Raw genomic sequence first — 20,666 nt, forward strand, 5'->3', positions numbered from 1 at the left:
AAAACACTATGAATATCTACAAAACCATTACTTCATATTACTATTTTCTAACATTTCAGCATTTGCAGTGTTAATTTGATATATATGAAAACTGTTAATAAGTTAAATATTATTTAAAATTATGCAGAAATTTTATTTTCAAAGAAAAAAATACTTAAGAAATGGGGTAGACCATTTTTTTGTTTACTTTTTATGAAATCGTAATTTTATTATTATAATTTATTTTTGCTTTTATTTTTAGAATTAAATACCAAAATATGACAAAAAAAATTTAGGTGAGACTTTAATTTTTATTTTTTAAATTCAATTATAATTAAATATTATTTCATACACCTTTATAAATTACCTTACTTAATTTATTAATTAAAATATTCTCTATTTAAAATAAATAAATTAGTTTATCATTATATATTAATACCATCTTCCAAATACATCAATCAATTATTATTTTTAAGAACCATCCACTTAACAAGATTACATGTTTTTTAAGATTTAAGATTATGTCTTAATATTTAATAGTTATTACTTATTAATAAATTTACATTTTTTATCTTAATTGATCTTGGATCACTTTGAATACACGAGTTGTTATTTTCTTGATCACTATGAGCCATCATAAGTCTGCCCATATAAAGTTAATATATAACTAATATTTTTTTTATTAATTATTACTAAATATTTAATATTTTTAAAATATACATATTATTATTTATACAATAATAAATCTGTTATCATTCTTTAATTTAAAATATTACGCACAATAAAAACATTTATATTTTATCTCATAATTTAATAAAAAAAAATGATTGAAGAGTTAATAAGAAGTTGTATTATTTGATTAAAAATACTTTTTTTTTAATAAAAAAAACACGTATCAAACAAAGCCATGAAAGCTAAGAAACATAGTACACACGAGATGATAACTTACTTATCAATAAAAATATAATTTCTGAATGATAAGTATAGATTTGTTATTGATAAGTGCCTTGTAGTTAAAGATAGCGAGACAGACCGAGACCTCACCTTCCCCATTTCTACTCTTTTATCTTCAACAGCAGCCTATTTCCATCTGATCGATCGATCTTTTTCTCTGCACAAAATCTACTTCGATTCTCACCCAATTTTCTACACAAAACCCACTTCGATTCCGACCCAACTTTGTCGATCTGCTCCTTCGTGGTTCGGACGACGACGTACTTCAAAGTTTTCTGGTACACTATTCGTGCTTGGATTCGACTATTGTTTGAGTTCCGGATGCGCAAATGACTTCGTTAAGTAGAGAATTGGTTTTTCTCATTCTTCAGTTCCTGGAGGAGGAGAAATTTAAGGAATCAGTTCACAAGTTAGTTTCTATCCTTTCTCCTGTGTTGTATGATTTTTTTTTTTTTTTGTCTCTTAGGGAAAATTGAAGTACCTTTTATTTTTCCTTTCATACCAACGATTAAATTAAAGCGCAGTAAGATGAAAGTTGAAATTAATAAGCACTAACTGATCATCACTGTTAATCGTCTGTAAAAAAAAGCTCAAAATTTAGTCGGAGTTGCAGGGATCTTGAATATGTACTACATCACTGTTTGCTAATTTCTTTGGTGCTGATTCGTAAAAAGTAGAGTTCAAAGAGGGGGATTGAAGATTTTGGTGTTGTTCATCTTTTTTTGCAAGAGAATGCAAATGATCATTGGATTATTAGGTGTTCCTACCTTGTTTTTACTTTGAAGAATTATTATCTCTATTTTGAACTGTTAGGGAATAAAGATTCATTAAGATTTGGAGATTAAAGTGAACACACGTTGTGTATGAGGGAGGCTTTGTTATTGTTAAATTTAGACATGTGAATTTTAAAGTTCGTTATATTAAAATGTTTCTTAAGTTGAATGTTTGCCACCAAATTGGTTTCTGGGTTGGCAGGCTTGAGCAAGAGTCTGGCTTCTTCTTCAATATGAAATATTTCGAGGAGAAGATACAAGCTGGTGAATGGGACGAAGTGGAGAAGTATCTTTCGGGATTTACAAAAGCTGATGACAATAGATACTCCATGAAGATATTCTTTGAAATTAGAAAGCAGAAGTATCTAGAAGCACTCGATAAGTATGTGGACATCATTTAAGTTGCAAAAGGTTGATACATTGTCAAATAAAAGCTTATTTTGTTTGTGTTGTTGTTTGAACTGATCAGGCAAGACAAAGCAAAGGCTGTTGATATACTGGTGACCGATTTGAAAGTATTCTCTACATTTAACGAAGAATTATATAAGGAAATTACTCAGCTCATAACACTCACCAATTTCAGGTACATAATTGTTCTAATATTCTCTCGATTACTTCAAAAAGCTGGAATTTAAGCGTCATTAGCAACTTAATTAGTATTTGAAAATCTTGTACAATTGAGATTTATCACCACTTTGGATATAATCACTGTTCTTTTAATTATCAGGGAAAACGAGCAGTTATCCAAGTATGGTGACACCAAGACAGCTCGTAGCATTATGTTGATAGAGCTTAAGAAACTAATTGAAGCGAATCCTCTTTTCCGCGAGAAGCTCGTGCTTCCTAGTCTAAAATCTTCAAGACTGCGAACTTTAATCAATCAAAGGTAATTTTTGGTTCCTCCATTGTTAACTAACGAATTTGATCTTGTTTCTTGAGCCCATGAAGAGCTTGTATTTATGTTGGAGGTTGAATGTCATTCACAGCCCGTGTATAGAAGTATGCTGTGTATTTCATTAGGAGCATTGTCACAATAATCAGCTAATAAGTTTTACTTGTGAGATGTTCAAGATGTCATACAATCAACTTTAGGCTCCAGTGTTAATTCACTACCAAATCTACTCCATTTTCATCCTCACCCTTATCCGATTATCTCATTTATCTTAAGCAAACATGAATTGGGTTTAACAATTTAGCCATCAGGAATACTTATCTCTGCTTCCTTTGTGGTCCTAACTGTCACTTTGTTCAAGATGACGAGTTCATACTATTTCTTAGTTAGCATGGACAATGGCCTGTTTTGGTATCAAACTTGTTCATATGTTTATTGTTATACGAAAAATCTAACTGTTTAAGTATTTATGCACAAGTGCCTAGATTAAGCCATTTATTGGTTTCTTTTGACAACTGATGTTGCTTTCCTGTGGTTTTCCAGTTTGAATTGGCAACATCAACTCTGTAAGAATCCAAGGTCCAACCCAGATATAAAGACCTTATTCAATGATCATACTTGCACACCTCCAAATGGAGCTCTTACATCTGCTCCTGTTACTATTCCAGCTGCTGGAGTTGCAAAACCTCCTATTTATTCACCATTGGGAACAGTATGTTTTTGTCTTTATCAATTTTCTGCATTGAAAAGAAAAGGAGACATAATCACATGAAAAGAGCCAATTATGTTTGATGGTTTATCACTGTATAATAGTTTACTCTCTTCTCAGTAAAAATGAATAATGTGAATGTACTGTCCAGCCATTTCAGCCAGCTGCAGCGACTGGTAGTGCTAATGCTTTAGCAGGTTGGATGGCAAATGCTTCTTCGTCATCATCTGTTCAAGCGGCTGTTGTTACAGCTTCTTCCTTACCTGTTCCACAAAACCAAGGTTATCTATTTTTCAAGTGCTGTAGGTAGAACATTTTCATTAATGTTCTTTACATGATGTTGCTATATGTGTGTGGTAAAGGCTTTCATCATACAAATATTGCAGCATCTTTCACATTAGTGTTGTTTTACTTGTTCATTCATTTGCATTTAAGTGATGCTTCTCTAATTCCTATAAAATAAATCCACTTTCAAAGTATTTGTGAATTTTGAAATCCTATCTCAAACTATGTTATTTTGAATAGTCTTTACATAAGTAATTGCAAGACATGAGAGAAATGATTCCTTTGGTGATTGTTGAGTTCTTTCATTCAACTTTGGTTGATATCTCTTTGTGCTTTGCCTGTGAGTTCTGTGACTCCTATTCTTCTCACAAGCAGTCTCAATACTGAAACGTCCAATAACACCACCAACCACCCTAGGTATGAATGATTATAAGAGTGCTGATCATGAGCAGCTAATGAAACGACTGCGGCCTGTACAATCGGTTGAGGAGGTAACTCCAATATCTGCTGTTTTGTAGAATATTTTAATACAAGGAAAATAAGAAACCATATGTGTAATTAAACTTGTGCAATATTTCCTTCAATTCTTAATGCTAGGCTCGACCATTTTTCCTCAGGTTACCTACCCAGCTCCTCGTCAACATACCGGTTGGACCCTGGATGATTTGCCAAGAACTGTAGCTTGTGCCTTGCATCAAGGATCATCTTCTGTTGCAAGCATGGATTTCCATCCTTCTCATCAAACATGGCTCCTTGGTAAGGTTGTTTCTCCTTTTCTTAATTGATGATTACTTCTTTTACTGCCTTGGTAACCCATGAGCCTCACCAAAAGGATTGAATGTCACCCATGAACCTGATTATTTGCTCAATTATTATTTTTGTTTCAAAAGTGAGAATCTTTTCAGTCATCCACGACAAATGCGAAGGTCACGTTTGTCGTGGGGAAAAACCGAACCATTACAAGACAAGTTAATCAAAATGGGCTCAAGAAGAATAAACAAAACAAATGTCAAAATAAACATGAGAGACACTGTTCCATTTTGAGATCTTGAATGAGTTGAGGTCAACATGAAGCTAAAGGTCTTTTCCCTGATCGAACTTAGCTTCTTTTGATGTGCTACCGTCATATTGTACACCACTGTGGAGCTTCCATTTGTCTCTTCCAAGCTTAGATATGCTACTTACATTTTCTTCTTTCTAATATGTTAAACAGTTGGTTCGACTAATGGAGAAATAACACTCTGGGAAATTGGCATACGAGAGAAACTAGTTTCGAAGCCATTCAAGAGATGGGATATGTCTACATGTTCTCTTGCATTTCAGGTTCTTTTCATATTGTTCTAATGTGAAATTTGTGGAATTAATGGTCACTGGTTAGTGTACATGTTTAGTGGTGTGAATGGAGAACAAGCAATTGGTGCGAGTTCTTTGGTTATATTGGCATTCAATTGTTGAGGAATATCGTTTGCCCATTTAGTTCAACAACTTTCACTTGGAAAAGTAGAAACTACAAGGAATCTTACACTTGCTGATTTTATTTACATGTTCTCTATTATATATTTACAGGCTTCTATGGCCAAAGATACTTCTATATCTGTTACTCGTGTCACGTGGAGTCCAGATGGGAATTTTCTGGGTAAGTGTTTCTAAAAACAAATTTTCAGATGATGCATCTGTGCATTCCTTACTGTTTTAATGCTATAGGGGCTGCCTTTACAAAACATTTGATTCATCTGTATGCTTATAATGGGCACAATGATTTCCGTCAGCATTTAGAGGTAAGTCATATTAAGCCAAAAGTTGTTGTCTGAGAATAGCTTGAAGTTTCAATTGTGATTGATTTGTATTCCTAATCATTAACAGATTGAAGCTCACGTGGGTCAAGTTAATGATCTGGCTTTTGCTCACCCAAACAAACAGCTCTGTGTTGTAACCTGTGGAGATGATAAATTAATAAAGGTGGGAGACATATTCCAACTTTCTTCAAATGTTTGGTCAGTTCGAACATATATGCCCCATTTGGAAACCTTTTTGAATCTTGTGATCCAGATATAGAAAAATAAATACATTTTTGAACCTGTCCAAACGTTTATGTATTTTGATCTAGATACAAAATAAAGTGTTTTCAAATTGGGTTATATTTTTATCTTAAGTAAATATTTAAAGCAGGTATGGGACTTGTCTTAAAGATTTGGAACTTTTACTGTATTTATGTGGAGTAAATATTTGAAACAGGTTTGGGACTTATCTGGCAGAAAGCTGTTTAACTTTGAAGGGCATGAAGCACCTGTATATTCTGTTTGCCCTCATCAAAAGGAGAATATTCAGGTATCTGAGTGAAACAGAATACTTTTGCTGGCCTATGTAGGAAATTAGCTGTTAATTGGAACTCCAAATGGTATTATCATTACCTGATTACTAAACACTTCCTGAAATCATCCTGAACCTCAGCTAAACACTTCCTTTTAATTTTCCTGTATCCCCACTAAACACTTCCTTTCAATTGAACATTTCCAGTTCATATTTTCAACTGCTGTTGACGGGAAAATTAAGGCGTGGCTGTATGACAACATGGGATCTAGAGTTGACTATGATGCACCTGGGCATTGGTGTACAACTATGCTTTACAGTGCTGATGGAAGTAGGTAGGTTTCATCCAGACTACTTTTTCTTAGCCTAGGGGTTTTTCTCTGAAGGAGGCTAGCACAACAATCCACCAGATGCTTTCAGTGGGAATCGAACTTAAGACGGCTCCCTCTTAAGTTCAAGAATTGCCACTTGAGCTACCCTGGGTGGTGGGTGGTTCATCAATATTGAACTTGTACCAGAAAATGTTATAAAGACAGTGCACCTTCGGTTAATCAATTTGTTTGGACAAATTAATTTGTCATTTCATTTGAAGATTTTCAATGTAAATGATAACATTTGCCCATTATATGGTTTCAGGTTGTTCTCGTGTGGAACGAGTAAAGAAGGAGATTCCTTTCTGGTTGAATGGAATGAGAGTGAAGGAGCTATAAAGAGGACATATAGTGGTTTCAAGAAAAAATCAGCTGGTGTTGTGCAATTTGACACAACTCAAAATCACTTTTTGGCTGTGGGTGAAGATAACCAGATCAAGTTCTGGGACATGGATAATGCTAACGTTCTCACCAGCATAAATGCGGATGGTGGGCTTCAGGTTTGTTTGTGTCAGAGTGTTGATCCTTTTGTTAATTTAGGGGTTTCTTTTGTGTTCATAATTGGGTGAATGTTTATCGTCACAGAGCCTTCCTCGCTTGAGGTTCAACAAAGAAGGTAATCTCCTTGCTGTAACTACATCAGATAATGGGATTAAGATACTTGCAACTGCTGCTGGTCTTAGATCTTTAAGGACAGTTGAAGCATCACCTTTTGAAGCCTTGAGAACACCAATTGAGCCTACCATGTTAAAGGTAATACATTTTTCAAGTTCATGAGGATTACTTTTGGGGAGAAAAGTGCTGATGTAATAGGATTTATCAGGTTTCTGGGTCTTCTGTTGTTACTAACATCAATCCAGTAAATTGCAAAGTGGAAAGAAGCTCTCCAGTTAGGCCTTCATCTGTTCTTGTATGTCAGTTACTCTTTATCTTTCCTTGCTTAATCTAAAACACACACACATACAATCAACGCAATTAAATAGAAAGATAAGGATCAAAAAGGAATATATACAATACGCCTCACGTCTCAGATGCCTCCAAAACAGAAGGGGCTTGTTTGATCTGGGGATTTCGAGATAGTCTAGTTTTCTTTTTAAATATATGTTTTATAGGGAAAAAATATATTGTTGAATGAAAATAGTTGTTTATTTGGGTCAAATGTCCAAAATATCCTTAGTATTTTATATTTTTTAAAAGTTATAAAGAGTAAAAAGGTACTTTGATATTTTAGTTGATGGTGTAAGTGATAGGAGGAAAGAGTGATTATTGATGCAATAGTGATAAATCCAAATAAACCATCAAACAATCCCCAGAAGAAAGCGAGACACCCAATCCCCCTGGACTATTTAAGGACTGATATGGCCTGATGGCCATTGTGAATGTCCAGTTCGTTTCAATAAGTTCATATCTTGTGGTAGATTAATATGTTTATGATTCTTTAACATCTCAGTATCAAATTAAAATCCATTTAAGGGTAGGCTCTTGTTTGATGTGGATTATTTCGAGTTAATTCAATTAAACCACCTTCACATTATCAATCACTTCTTCTATCAAACTATCAACTAAAATACAAAAATATCACTTTATCACATTTTAAAATAATAATTACAAAGGATATTTAGTCAATTAAACCAAATAATCCATCTTTTTATCCAAAAGTAGTATTTGAAAAAAAAACTGGTTTATTTAAAAAAAAAAAACTACATCAAACAAGCCCTAGTTTTTTCTTTCTGATCCATAAACTCTATCCAGCATATTGATTTTTCTATAGCTTCTACAAGCTCTAATAGAATCTTTATATTCCGTTTTGAGCCAAACCTACATATTTTTTGGTTAGGAAATCATGGACCTTTTCTTGTCCTTCAAATACCATATGCAGCATTAGGCCTGTTTGTAATGTGATACTAGTTTTTAGGAACTCAACTTGCTACTGCACATTTAGGGTTTGTTTTGGGGAGAAGTAGATTATCTTAAAATTCACTTCGTCCTAAAATCATTAGTAGTCCACTAATCCATTAATACTTTCTAAACTTGTTATTTGTTCAAATATTCACAAAACAAATAACCTCTCAGCTAATCAGGTCTATAATCTTTTAAATCTAGAATGGAGTTGATGCTATGGGTAGAAGCATGGAAAAACCAAGAATATTGGATGATGTAATTGATAAACCAAAGTCTTGGCAGTTGACTGAAATTGTAGATCCAGTGCAATGCCGGATTGTTACTATGCCAGAGAGCGCAGATACGGCCAAGAAGGTTTGGTGAACGATCCTTTTCATTATGGCAACAAATTTCACCAACTAATTCTGCAAATGACCATTCGATTTAATACTACCCAGGTTGCTCGGCTTCTGTATACAAATTCTGGAGTGGGCCTTTTGGCACTTGTATCTTCTGGTGTTCAGAAATTATGGAGATGGGGCCGCAGTGAACAAAATCCAAGTGGAAAGGTAATTGCTACTTTGCAGTTTTTTTTTATTAATATTTTGCAGAACCTTTGGAGAAAACTAAATTTTGTTAGGATTTTTTATAGGCCACTGCGAATGTTGTTCCACAACATTGGCAACCGAATAGTGGTCTCTTTATGACAAATGATGTCTCTGGCGTCAATATTGATGAAGCAGTTCCATGCATAGCACTGTCAAAGAATGATTCCTATGTAATGTCAGCCTGTGGAGGGAAAGTTTCATTATTTAACATGATGACCTTCAAGGTATTGATTTTCGCTGCATGTGAATAATTATTCAACTAAAAATATTTGAGAATGCTTGAGATCTGTTATTCTGATGTAGACAATGACCACATTTATGCCGCCTCCACCTGCTTCAACTTTCCTAGCATTTCATCCGCAAGATAATAACATTATAGCCATAGGAATGGAGGATTCCACCATCCACATTTACAATGTTCGGGTAGATGAGGTGATCTGTTAGCATCCACCAGATTCTTCTTTCGCTTTTTTATACTGGCACAAGTAAATAATACCTTTTCTTTTTTACAGGTGAAGTCAAAACTAAAAGGTCATCATAAGCGGATAACTGGGTTAGCTTTTTCAACCCATCTCAACATATTGGTTTCATCTGGAGGCGATGCTCAGGTAATGTTGATCATTGGGGAACAAAACATACTTTTTCTTACTGAAATTTCGTAAAATTCACTTGTTTGTCCCTTAGTTGTTTCAATGCTCTACTATTGAGTCTGATTGGTACCACGATTTTATGTTTTCCAAAATCACAATCATCTGAAACCAAATATTACACTATAATCTGGCTCATGATCTTAAAAATGATATGGAAATGAAATAAATTACTTTGGCGATTTTACAATGGGATGACAAAACAACTTTAATTTTGCAGCTATGCATTTGGAGCATTGATACATGGGAGAAAAGGAAAATTGTTCCATTGCAACTGCCTGCAGGCAAGCCTCCTACGAGTGGTGACACGAGAGTTCAGTTCCATTCGGATCAAATCCGTCTGTTAGTATCTCATGAATCTCAGCTGGCTATATACGACGCTTCAAAGATGGATCGCATTCGTCAGGTTTAAACTGACCTGATTGATACCTCTAGTTAAGATAATATTACCACTCTTTCTCTAATATATATATACTTTGTTGCTGTTGTTACAGTGGGTATCACAAGATGTCCTCCCTGCTCCCATATCTTATGCTACATATTCTTGCAACAGTCAATTAGTGTACACTTCATTCTGTGATGGTAACATCGGAGTTTTCGAGGCAGATAGCCTTAGACTACGTTGTCGTATAGCTCCTTCTGTCTATTTGTCCTCATCAGTATTGAACGGGTGCGTGAGAGTGACTTTTTTTTTACTTTTCTGAAAAATTGAAATCTTGAAATCCTGTCTACTAACAAAAACCTGTGATTGGATTTGGGATGCAGTAGTCAAGCTGTGTACCCTCTTGCTGTGGCAGCGCATCCTCAGGAACTGAATCAGTTTGCAATCGGGCTGTGTGATGGGTCGGTTAAAGTTCTAGAACCGTTGGAAGGGGAGGCAAAGTGGGGAGTGGCTCCTCCAACTGCTGCTGATAACAACAGTCTAAGTGGTCGGCCTGGATCATCGTCAAACACAAGCAACCACACACCCGATCAAGCTCAAAGATGAACAAATATCAAGTATGTTGTATTTAATTTACACAAGAAAGAAATATATTATGTGGGCTTGACATAATATTGTATTTAATTTATTCTCTTGGCTGTGCTATACATATATTTGGTTGGAATTTTAACATATGATATTGGGTTTTTTTAGGAAAGTGATTTTTGTGGTTAAATAAAAAGTATATATTATACTTATTGAATAAGATGTTTTAAAAATAAATGGTTTGAAATTAAAATTAAAATTAAAATGCGCACTAGTAGTAATATTTGAAAACATTTTACTTGCTATTATTGAAAAACTACATAACAGAAAAGCTACCACCACCACAATTTTAGAGGAATAAAGTCAACATTCTCTAATGCTTTCCTTCTTTTTCATCATTCTATTCGAAACTCGGCCTCCCTCTTTTCCACCTCTCTCTCGATAATGATGAGAGAGGAGATGAAAGAGTGGTGGAGAGACGAACAATTTGATTATAACTTCCATCCAGAAGGCGATAATCGACCTGCTGGTGAAATATACCGGCCAAGACAATCCAAGGAAACTGGAGGGGTAATAATTCATGGAAGATCAAACTTAGGCCTTTACACGGTATCTTCAGGCGCTATCAATGCCTGCAGAACGCCAAAAACGGTTTCTTCTCCGAGGAGGAGAACAAAAGCAGCAGCATCATCATCATTCTGCAGCAAAAAGTCTTGTCTGTTTCAGTTCAACACCCACAAAATGAAGAGGAAGAATCGGGTTATCGCTTACAAATGTTACGGTGTTGGTGGGAAACTCAAGTCTTCTGTCAAGAATGGGTATAAATGGCTCAAACACAAATGTAGAGTCATTGTTCAAGGCTGCTAATAAGGAATGAATTGAGATTGGATCTCCCAATTAATGATAACCTTGCTTCATCTTATGTACAAGTTGTTGATCATGGTATTATATAAAACATTTATTCCAAATTTGTATAACAAATTGTTTCTATTTCCTAAATTCAAAAATTGAAAAAAATAAAATAAAATTATCAGAGCCAGGTTTCGATCCTGGGACTTGTGGGTTATGGGCCCACCACGCTTCCGCTGCGCCACTCTGATTGTTGAAATTCATATTATTAATATAACATATTAACTTATAATTAGTTATCATAAACTTTTTTCCACCTATTATTTAACCATCCCATTAGATCTTTCTTTAAACTGGGCTGTTAAATAATCTTTTAACCTGTTTTATTTTGATTTTAACTATAAATTTGGATAAATACATGTGATATCAAATGTGAGAAAATCATTATTGAAAGAGACTAGCAGAAGAGAAGAAAATAGCCCTTAGGGAGGGCAAGATTGATTCAATAGGGTAAATTCCCCAATATGTGTTTAGTGTATAAAGTTACATTTACCCTACAATTAGACACTTGAACTAATAAATTAAATAAATTGTACACAGATTGTTCAGCAATCTTATCAATCCTCTATGCAATTGTGTTATAAAAAACTAAACTACAAAAATGCAAACGTCTGAGGATATCGAATTCCCCATAGCGATATTCTCACATTAGAGATCCTGATCAAAGAAAATGAAGCAGGTATTAACTCAATGCATGTATCAAATAATAAAACAATTAAGAAAACAACAAAATTACCTCATCAAGTATTTGGTATACAATTCATGGAAGTGTCTGTCTGATCACTTGCCCATGAAGGTAATGGAGCACGAAACATGACAGAAAGGCCGGTAATGGGATGCTCAAAGGATATGCTTTCTGCATGAAGTTCATGGCCTTGATATATTTTCCCCTTCCTTTCATAAACCCCCTCATATTTCACATCCCCTAAAATGGATATTCCAAGATATTGGCAATGCAGGCGAATTTGATGTGTTCTTCCACTTCGAGGACGCGCTCTAACCAAAACTTCATCCTTTTCACTATTATCAGCAGTATCTGATCCCACTACAGATCTTTCTTCTACAACTAAAACCCTTTCTTCTGAAGACTCAATTGACCTTTCCTTTCCATTTATGGATAACACTTCAATAGTTGTTTCCATATCTTTTACAACTGACCCACCTGGAAGTTTCTTGCCTACATCTGATGCAGCATAAACACGCCATACTCCATATTTAGAACGTCCATGGCCAGATTTAATAGTAATTTTTTCCCATTTTGGAGCAATCCCAACACAATGAGCTATATATGTTTTCCTAACCTTGTGTTCAGTAAAAGCCTTGACAAGCTTTGCAGCTACTTTATGAGACTTGGTGACTAACATTAAACCACTAGTGTCTCGATCAAGTCTATTGGCAAGATGAAGTTCTAAGCTGCTGGATCCAGTCTCTGAGGAATCGAATTCAACCAATTTTGATATAAGATTTCAAACAGGTTAGCATATATGTTTACTAAATTGTAGTACCTGATTGAGTGGAATTGGTGAAGAGAGTGGCGATGGAAGAAAGGACATTCTCGCAATATACACCAGCAGGTTTATTGACGGCCATGAGCCATTGGTCTTCGAAGATTATATCGCTTCTGGAGAATGAAAACAAGCTAGATCTGGAAGAAGCTGACATGGCTCTGCTAAGCTCGATCGGCTGGGAAAGTGCCGGGAGCGGCGGGGACAAAGGCTTGGGATAATTCTTGAGGGCATCTTCTGAAAGGATTTCTTGAGAATTGGACGGGATTTGGTCTCCCATGGCTTCAATTCTCTCCATTCTGCAGAATCTGAAGCGAGGTGGATACGGAACGGCGGCGGGAATACGAGCGAATGTGAATTGCATTGAGGGCGTACAGACGGAATGTAAATTTTAGTTTGTTTATTCAGGTCCTTCAATTTTCGGTTTATTCACTTTTAGATGTCAACTTAAACCATCTCCAACCAAATCCCAATCCCAAAATGATTTTCCTATTTTTCTCTTTCCAGCGAACCCATATTTGAGTTTGTACGTAGGTAATCTCAAATTTTCTTTATTTTTTAATTTAACTCCTATACTTAATTTAAATATATTTTATAAATTAAACTTATTATATAATTTATTTATACAATTTATTAATATAAATAAATTCATTTATATAATATTTTTTATATAACATAAATTTATAATAATATTTAAAAAAATATAATAATATTAAAAAAAATATATAATAATGAACAATATTTAATCAGGTTTATTTTTTTTAATAATGTTTGTTTTATTATTGTTTTATAAAATATTTTTTTTATAATGTTTATTTTGTGTACTATCATATTTTATTTTGTATTTAAATATAATTATAAAAATTATAAATTATAAAATATAATTATAAAAATTACAAATACATTACAATAATACACAAAATATAAATAATTTTTATTTTGAAAATTTATCTCTTTTTCATTTGTAGGAATTTTTTTTTTAATTTTAGTGTATATTTTTTAATATATGTATGGTAATTTTTAAATTTTTAATGAATTTTTATAATTAATTTACAATATGATTTAAAATATTGGGTTGAAATTAAAATATTATAGGATAATTTATAACAATGTAAAATATATGAAGTGATATTAAAAAGTTATAAAAGTTGATGTAAATAAGAATATTTTTTTTTTGGTAGAGTAGGGCTGGTAATTTTGGACACGACTCGGACCGAACACGGAAAAATCAAATTAGGTTAATCTGTTTAACCTGATTAATAAACATGTCAAAATCGGGTTGACCTGACATGACCCAAGATAGATCCGATAACCCGTTTATAAGTTTTTTTGTTAACTTTTGTGTTATTCTTTCTTATTCACTCACTCATTTTTTTACAAAAAAAAAATTATAAATGAATTTGTGATTTAACTTCATTTTTATTTGGGTGTTATTTTAATTTGAAATAGAGAGATGTGAATTAATTATATCGGATTTGGTTCGAGTTGAGTTATGTAAATCAGGTCAAACGAGTCAGGTTCATGTTAGAGATTTTTGACTCGAATTATTAAATAGGTCAGGTTTAGGTTATAATCGTTGAACTCGTTAAACCGTCAACCCGAACTCGCTAACCTGAAACTTACATAAATTGTCACTCTTAGGTTTGAGAATGATTTTTTCGATTAGAGAAAAATTACTGTTTGATGTGATATTTACACTAAAATGAGTTTGAAAATGGGTTTTTTAGTTGGAGATGGTCTTATATAAATATACGAAAATGCTCAAATTCAAAATTGACAATTTTTTTAATAACGAAAGCAATGTCACGAATTCGATATGACTTGTCAAATATGTAAGAGAGAGAAAAAAATTGCAAATCTTTGAGAATTTTTTGTGTTTGAAAATATTTTGCCCCAAACATAATCGAGACATTTTTGTCTTCATCAAGGGGAAATTTGAGGAAATGACCCACTCCCACTGATAGGCCTAATAGTCGATAGTGTGGGGCATAAATTAAATAGCGCTGATGACCTTCTTTTTTAATGACAATTATACCTTTGCGTAACGTAGCCGGAATATATATTTTTTTTTCAATTTTTTTTTCGTCTCGCGATTGCGTGACGCAACTGTGACATTTTCGTCCAAAAACAGTAAAAGGGGGTCACCAGCGTTTTTTTTTTAAACTCTGCACTTTCCGCATTTAAGACATTTTTAAGGATCATCTCTTCAAATTTACCTTATCAAGAGGAGAGATAAAATAATAACATTTTTCTTTGAAAAAATAGTCATATTTTAAAAAAATTTGTCCAGAATATATTCTTATTTTTTTTATTTCTCTCCTACACGCACAAGTGAGTGAACGTGTTCAAATTCATCTTAACTTTATTACCCTTTTCACATCTCTAAATAATAATGGATTCAATTCTAAAATTTCTCCCAAAAATATCATCAGAAAAACAGTGATAATTTTTTTAGAAGAATAAAATTCTGTTATGGAAAATATTTTGGTTGATGTAGACTATTCAATTGAATTAGATTACTTGGATTATTTTATATAAGGAATATATATATAATTAAGGGTGAATAGTCAAGATGAGTTGTAAAGTATTAAGAGGTATTTAATAGGGGACCTATATATAATTCATTTGCACGATACATCCTCTTGATATTTTTTAGCTCTATTACAATTTTAAATATATATATTATTTTTTTTATATAATTAATGTTTATCAGATATTGTCTCTCAACAGAATAACAATTATAATTTTTAATTGTGCCTAATATTCTTATTTTGACCAGGAGGCAGGATAATGTGAAACACAGCTGGTGCTAAATATTGTTTCACCTATATTATATTATATATTATATATATATATAATATTTAAATATGTGCATTCTTATTTTAAATATTGTTAAATATTTAATTTTTTTTGGGTGATAATTTGGAAGAAATAAAGAATAACAAGCTATTTTAAAATCATTACTAGACAAATGATTCATTAAAGAAAAAGAAAGTAAATTTGGAGCTAATTTTTTTTCATAAAAATAAATATAACTAATTTGATAAAAAAATAATTAAATATGTGCAACATAAGTTGCTATAATAATTTGGACTAACAAGTTATTATGAATATAAGCTTAATTAAACTAGTCTTAACAAATTTAATAAATAAGTCGAAATAAAACTCTATATAAGCTATCAAATTTATAAAAAAAAAATAATTAGTTAGACCAGTAAAATGAATAAATTAACCAAGAAAAAGAAAGAAAGAAAAAAGTTGTAGTGGAACTTCAATTTGGTCTAGGCGGGGACCTTTGAAATGCAAAGTACCTTTTATTTTTTTTTATTATTATTATTCGGTCAAAAAAGTTATTAAAAAATTAAAAAGTAGAGACATGCAATAATTCTTAGCCATGGAAACAGGAAACGTGGACGGTGTTTAATCATGGGATTCTTCTTGGACCATGTTTGTTTTCACTTTTTCGCTAATTACCCAATTTCTCTAACAATCTTGACGTAAAATAATAAAAGGGTAATCATGTCACTAATTAGGTACAATAATGTTATATAAGATTATTTTGAACAATCAGCTATATTTTATTAGAATGATAATTACTATCACTCTTAACAAATATAAGAAAATGATTTTTTGGTACTTAGTATAGAATTTATTATAAAATAAATGAAACTTTATTTATTCATTTTTTGGTAATATACATAGAAATTTTTTATATTTTTTTATTAACAATTTTACCATTACTTTATTTTTATTATACATTTTTTTTTCCATTATTTTCCTTGTATTACAATTTCTTTCTAACTACATTTGTATAAAATATATCTTTTGATTTACAAGGGAAATGATGTCAAAATTTACTTAGTCAAATTGTAGTGTTTTTGTTAATGTAGATAATTAATTTTTAAAATGGTGATTAATTTGTTCTAATAGTAAATTATAGTCAATTGTTTTATTATTAGACTTAAGCATGTTTGGATAAAGATATATAGTTGTAGACATTCTTTAATTTTTTTTATTAAGATTCTTATACAAACTTATTTTTTTGTTCTACTTTTTGGCATGGCTATAAAACAGCCCATTTCTTGATAGAGGTTAGTTATAAAAAAATAAATTATTTGAATAAAAATTATAAATATATAATAAAAAATATATCTTTTTTAATTAATAATTGAAATAATATAATTAAATGATAATTATTTAAGATAACCAGAGAGATTGTTTAAAATTATTTTAAATAGTTATTATCTAGGAAAAAAGGCTTACTTACACGTATGTACTTGTATAATTAACTCACTTAGACGTATGTACTAATAAAAGATTAAACATATGTACTATCAAAAATTGGCTCATTTAGCCTCTTTTAATAACCATGGTTAACTTTTATTTTTAAATTTATATATTTATTAATTAAATATTAATATATTTTTTCTCTCCTTCTTTTTCATTAATTAAACTAGGTAATTTATTTTATCATTAAATTTTTTATTATTTTAATATTAATTTCTCTTTTATATTTCATCTTCTTTTTTTATTTCTTATATTTCTTAAATTCTCAATTTTTAAAAAAAATTTAACAACTTATTTATGAATTTTATTATTTATGAATTTTATGTTTTAATGTAATATTTTTTTGAAAGATTTTTCTTATTTAATTTAATATAACAAAAATGAAAAAGAGTTTTTTCTTATTTACTTTAACATAAATAAAAATTAAATTAATAAATTTTTATTTAATTTTTATTCACGACTTATATTAATAGTAAAATGCTTGTTTTGTCTAGATTATTACTTTTTTAGTGTTTGATGAATGAGTTTTTATTATTATTTAATTCTTAATTCTTAATTAATTTATTTTTGTGTTAAAAGATTTTTATTGTTGAAAGAATTTTCATTGTTATATTCAATTATTGGGAATCAAACAATTTTAAAATAATTAATAATTAATGTGAATATAAAAAAAAATATATAAAAAAGAAAAAATATAGAGTTAAAATAATTATATATATATATATATATATATAAAATAAACTTAAAATAATCAATCATAAATATTAAAAAATTATAATAAAAATTAAAAATTGAAGGTTAATTTATTAGTAATAAATGAAATAATAAATGAAAAAGAAAGAGAGAAAAAATATATTAATATTTAATTAATAAATATATAAATTTAAAAATAAAAGTTAACTATGGTTACTAAAAGAGGCTAAATGAGCCAATTTTTTATAGTAAGTACGTTTAAATAACCTTTTATTAGTACATACGTTTAAGTGAGCTAATTGTACAAGTACATACGTCTAAGTGAGCTTTTTTCCTATTATCTAATTAAATATAAGTTTTCAATCTTATCATTAAAATTATAATTTTTTTGATTAAGTTCTTATAATATCTCTTCATTGTATTTATTGTCTTACTTTACTATTTATATTAATAAATAAGTCTTAAATAAGTTTGTAATTTATAATGTTATTATAATTTTATATTTTTAATAAAAAAAATATATTATTATATAATAATAAAAAATATATTATTAAATAAAAAAACCAAATAATAAAAGATATTGAAGGAAAATAAAATATAAATACAAAATATATATGATTATTTAAAATTCATTTAATAGTATATGAAATACAATCAAATAATATATATTTTAAATATTAATATGTAAATTATTATATTATTATATTTTTTTATATAATTTAAAGATATTAAAATTAAAAATATTTTTAATATCAAAATATATTAAAAATATTATTTAAATGTAATATATTAAGGTTAAGGAGGTATAAGAATTAAAAACAAAATAGCCAATAGAAAGAGTTGAAGTAACAAAAAAAATCTTTACCAATAGAAACTAATTATTTTAGCACATTTGTAATTTAGAATATTCTAATCAAAATTTAGTAAAATTCGGAATTTTAACTTGTAATTTTAAAAAAAAAATATTTGTTTAGATTCACTTCATACTTACTCTACACATTCACAATAATTTTATTCCGTAAATAAACTTAAATTTTCTCACTACCAAACAATTTAACAACTCTATTATTAAAAGCTTGTTTGATTATTATTATTTTATTTTAATTATTTAATTAATGAATAAATATATTTATTTTGTTTTTATAAAATTTGAATTTAAGTATAGGTGAAAACATCATAATAAGGAGTACAATCATATCAAGTTGGTTTTGAGATTCAAATTTAGTCAAGGCCGGGATGAGGCAAAGTATCGGACAATCATAATTAGTTTAACTAGTTATTATCTAATTAGCCTCACCTAAAGCCAACCCGACATGAGACCTGTGTGCTCGATGTAATATGTAGGAACGGATACAGAAATTCATAATTGGACTTAAAAAAAATTTATAATTAACTTAATTTTATTTTTAATAATTAGATAAACAAATCAAATTATATTAAATCTTTTTAAAAACTTATAATTAATCGATTATTTTAATAATTAGATAAACAAATCGAATTATATTAAAAAAAATTAAAAACTTATATTTAATATTATTATTTTTGGAAAAAAATTCACTTAGACGTATGTACTTGTACAATTAGCTCACTTAAACGTATGTACTAATAAAAGGTTATTTAAACGTACGAACTATAAAAAATTGGCTCATTTAGCCTCTTTTAGTAACCATAGTTAACTTTTATTTTTAAATTTATATATTTATTAATTAAATATTAATATATTTTCTCTCTCTTTCTTTTTCATTTATTATTTCATTTATTACTAATAAATTAACCTTCAATTTTTATTTTTATTATAATTTTTTAATATTTATGTATGAATATTTATGATCGATTATTTTAAGTTTATTTTATATATATATATATATGAACATTCATCATTAATTATTTTAACTCTATATTTTTTCTTTTTTATATATTTTTTTTTTATATTCACATTAATTATTAATTATTTTAAAATTGTTTGATTCCCAATAATTGAATATAACAATGAAAATTCTTTCAACAATAAAAATCTTTTAACACAAAAATAAATTAATTAAGAATTAAGAATTAAATAATAATAAAAACTCATTCATCAAACACTAAAAAAGTAATAATCTAGACCAAACAAGCATTTTACTATTAATATAAGTCGTGAATAAAAATTAAATAAAAATTTATTAATTTAATTTTTATTTATATTAAAGTAAATAAAAAAAAACTCTTTTTCATTTTTGTTATATTAAATTAAATAAGAAAAACCTTTCAAAAAAATATTACATTAAAACATAAAATTCATAAATAATAAAATTCATAAATAAGTTGTTAATTTTTTTTTAAAAAATTGAGAATTTAAGAAATATAAGAAATAAAAACTAATAAAAAAAAGAAGATGAAATATAAAAGAGAAATTAATATTAAAATAATAAAAAATTTAATGATAAAATAAATTACCTAGTTTAATTAATGAAAAAGAAGGAGAGAGAAAATATATTAATATTTAATTAATAAATATATAAATTTAAAAATAAAAGTTAACCATGGTTATTAAAAGAGGCTAAATAGCCAATTTTTGATAGTACATATGTTTAAATGATCTTTTATTAGTACATACGTCTAAGTGAATTAATTGTACAAGTACATACGTGTAAGTGAGCTTTTTTCCATTATTTTTTGATAAAATATCACTCTATGTAAATTCAACCCTACTCATATGTCAAAAGATCAACCCATTCAAATTGTGCTTATTTTGTTTATTATATATGGTCGTTTGTACCCTAAAATATAGGAACACCATGTATATGGCAGGGTGACCCGTTTACATTCTACCCGATTAACCTGCTAAAATTATGCGCGTATAGAACGTGTGTTTGTGAAAGTAAAAGAAAAAAACTTGAAAAAAAAAAAGAAAAAG

General features: G+C 29.6%; 2 protein-coding genes across 3 annotated transcripts; one reads left to right on the forward strand and one right to left on the reverse strand.

Annotated features, from left to right (window-relative positions):
- The first annotated feature begins 1,047 nt into the window (after positions 1 to 1,047).
- Positions 1,048 to 10,525, forward strand: LOC124932250 (topless-related protein 3-like). 2 transcript variants are annotated; one of them, XM_047472868.1, is made up of 25 exons: positions 1,048 to 1,342; positions 1,909 to 2,088; positions 2,176 to 2,289; positions 2,434 to 2,592; positions 3,142 to 3,310; positions 3,459 to 3,588; positions 3,968 to 4,083; positions 4,210 to 4,348; positions 4,806 to 4,915; positions 5,159 to 5,228; positions 5,297 to 5,370; positions 5,456 to 5,551; positions 5,828 to 5,920; positions 6,110 to 6,237; positions 6,539 to 6,773; positions 6,859 to 7,026; positions 7,097 to 7,183; positions 8,377 to 8,529; positions 8,613 to 8,723; positions 8,807 to 8,986; positions 9,066 to 9,194; positions 9,275 to 9,370; positions 9,630 to 9,815; positions 9,904 to 10,079; positions 10,175 to 10,525. In XM_047472868.1, the coding sequence occupies exons 1-25, from the start codon at positions 1,263 to 1,265 to the stop codon at positions 10,395 to 10,397; spliced, it is 3,402 nt and encodes a 1,133-aa protein (XP_047328824.1). In that variant the 5' UTR covers positions 1,048 to 1,262; the 3' UTR covers positions 10,398 to 10,525. The 2 variants fall into 2 exon arrangements, with proteins under 2 accessions (XP_047328824.1, XP_047328825.1); XM_047472869.1 differs by having other exon boundaries at positions 4,010 to 4,083.
- A 1,163-nt stretch (positions 10,526 to 11,688) lies between these two features.
- Positions 11,689 to 13,179, reverse strand: LOC124931197 (RNA pseudouridine synthase 1). Its single transcript, XM_047471595.1, has 3 exons — positions 12,791 to 13,179; positions 12,022 to 12,714; positions 11,689 to 11,942 (listed from the first exon to the last, which is right to left on the reverse strand). Exons 1-2 carry the CDS (start codon positions 13,152 to 13,154, stop codon positions 12,026 to 12,028), a joined length of 1,053 nt encoding a protein of 350 aa, XP_047327551.1. The 5' UTR covers positions 13,155 to 13,179; the 3' UTR covers positions 11,689 to 11,942; positions 12,022 to 12,025.
- Positions 13,180 to 20,666: the final 7,487 nt, after the last annotated feature.

The sequence above is a fragment of the Impatiens glandulifera genome, chromosome 3 (assembly GCF_907164915.1).
Source record: "Impatiens glandulifera chromosome 3, dImpGla2.1, whole genome shotgun sequence".
NCBI classification, from domain to species: Eukaryota; Viridiplantae; Streptophyta; class Magnoliopsida; order Ericales; family Balsaminaceae; genus Impatiens; species Impatiens glandulifera.

Coding starts and splice junctions, on each gene's coding strand:
- LOC124932250 (XM_047472868.1), top strand. CDS start 1,263: ATGACTTCGTTAAGTAGAGAATTGGTTTTTCTCATTCTTCAGTTCCTG. Junction 4,916..5,158: donor CATGTTCTCTTGCATTTCAG/GTTCTTTTCATA, acceptor ATATATTTACAG/GCTTCTATGGCCAAAGATAC. Junction 8,724..8,806: donor AACAAAATCCAAGTGGAAAG/GTAATTGCTACT, acceptor GATTTTTTATAG/GCCACTGCGAATGTTGTTCC.
- LOC124931197 (XM_047471595.1), bottom strand. CDS start 13,154: ATGCAATTCACATTCGCTCGTATTCCCGCCGCCGTTCCGTATCCACCT. Junction 12,715..12,790: donor CACCAATTCCACTCAATCAG/GTACTACAATTT, acceptor TCGATTCCTCAG/AGACTGGATCCAGCAGCTTA.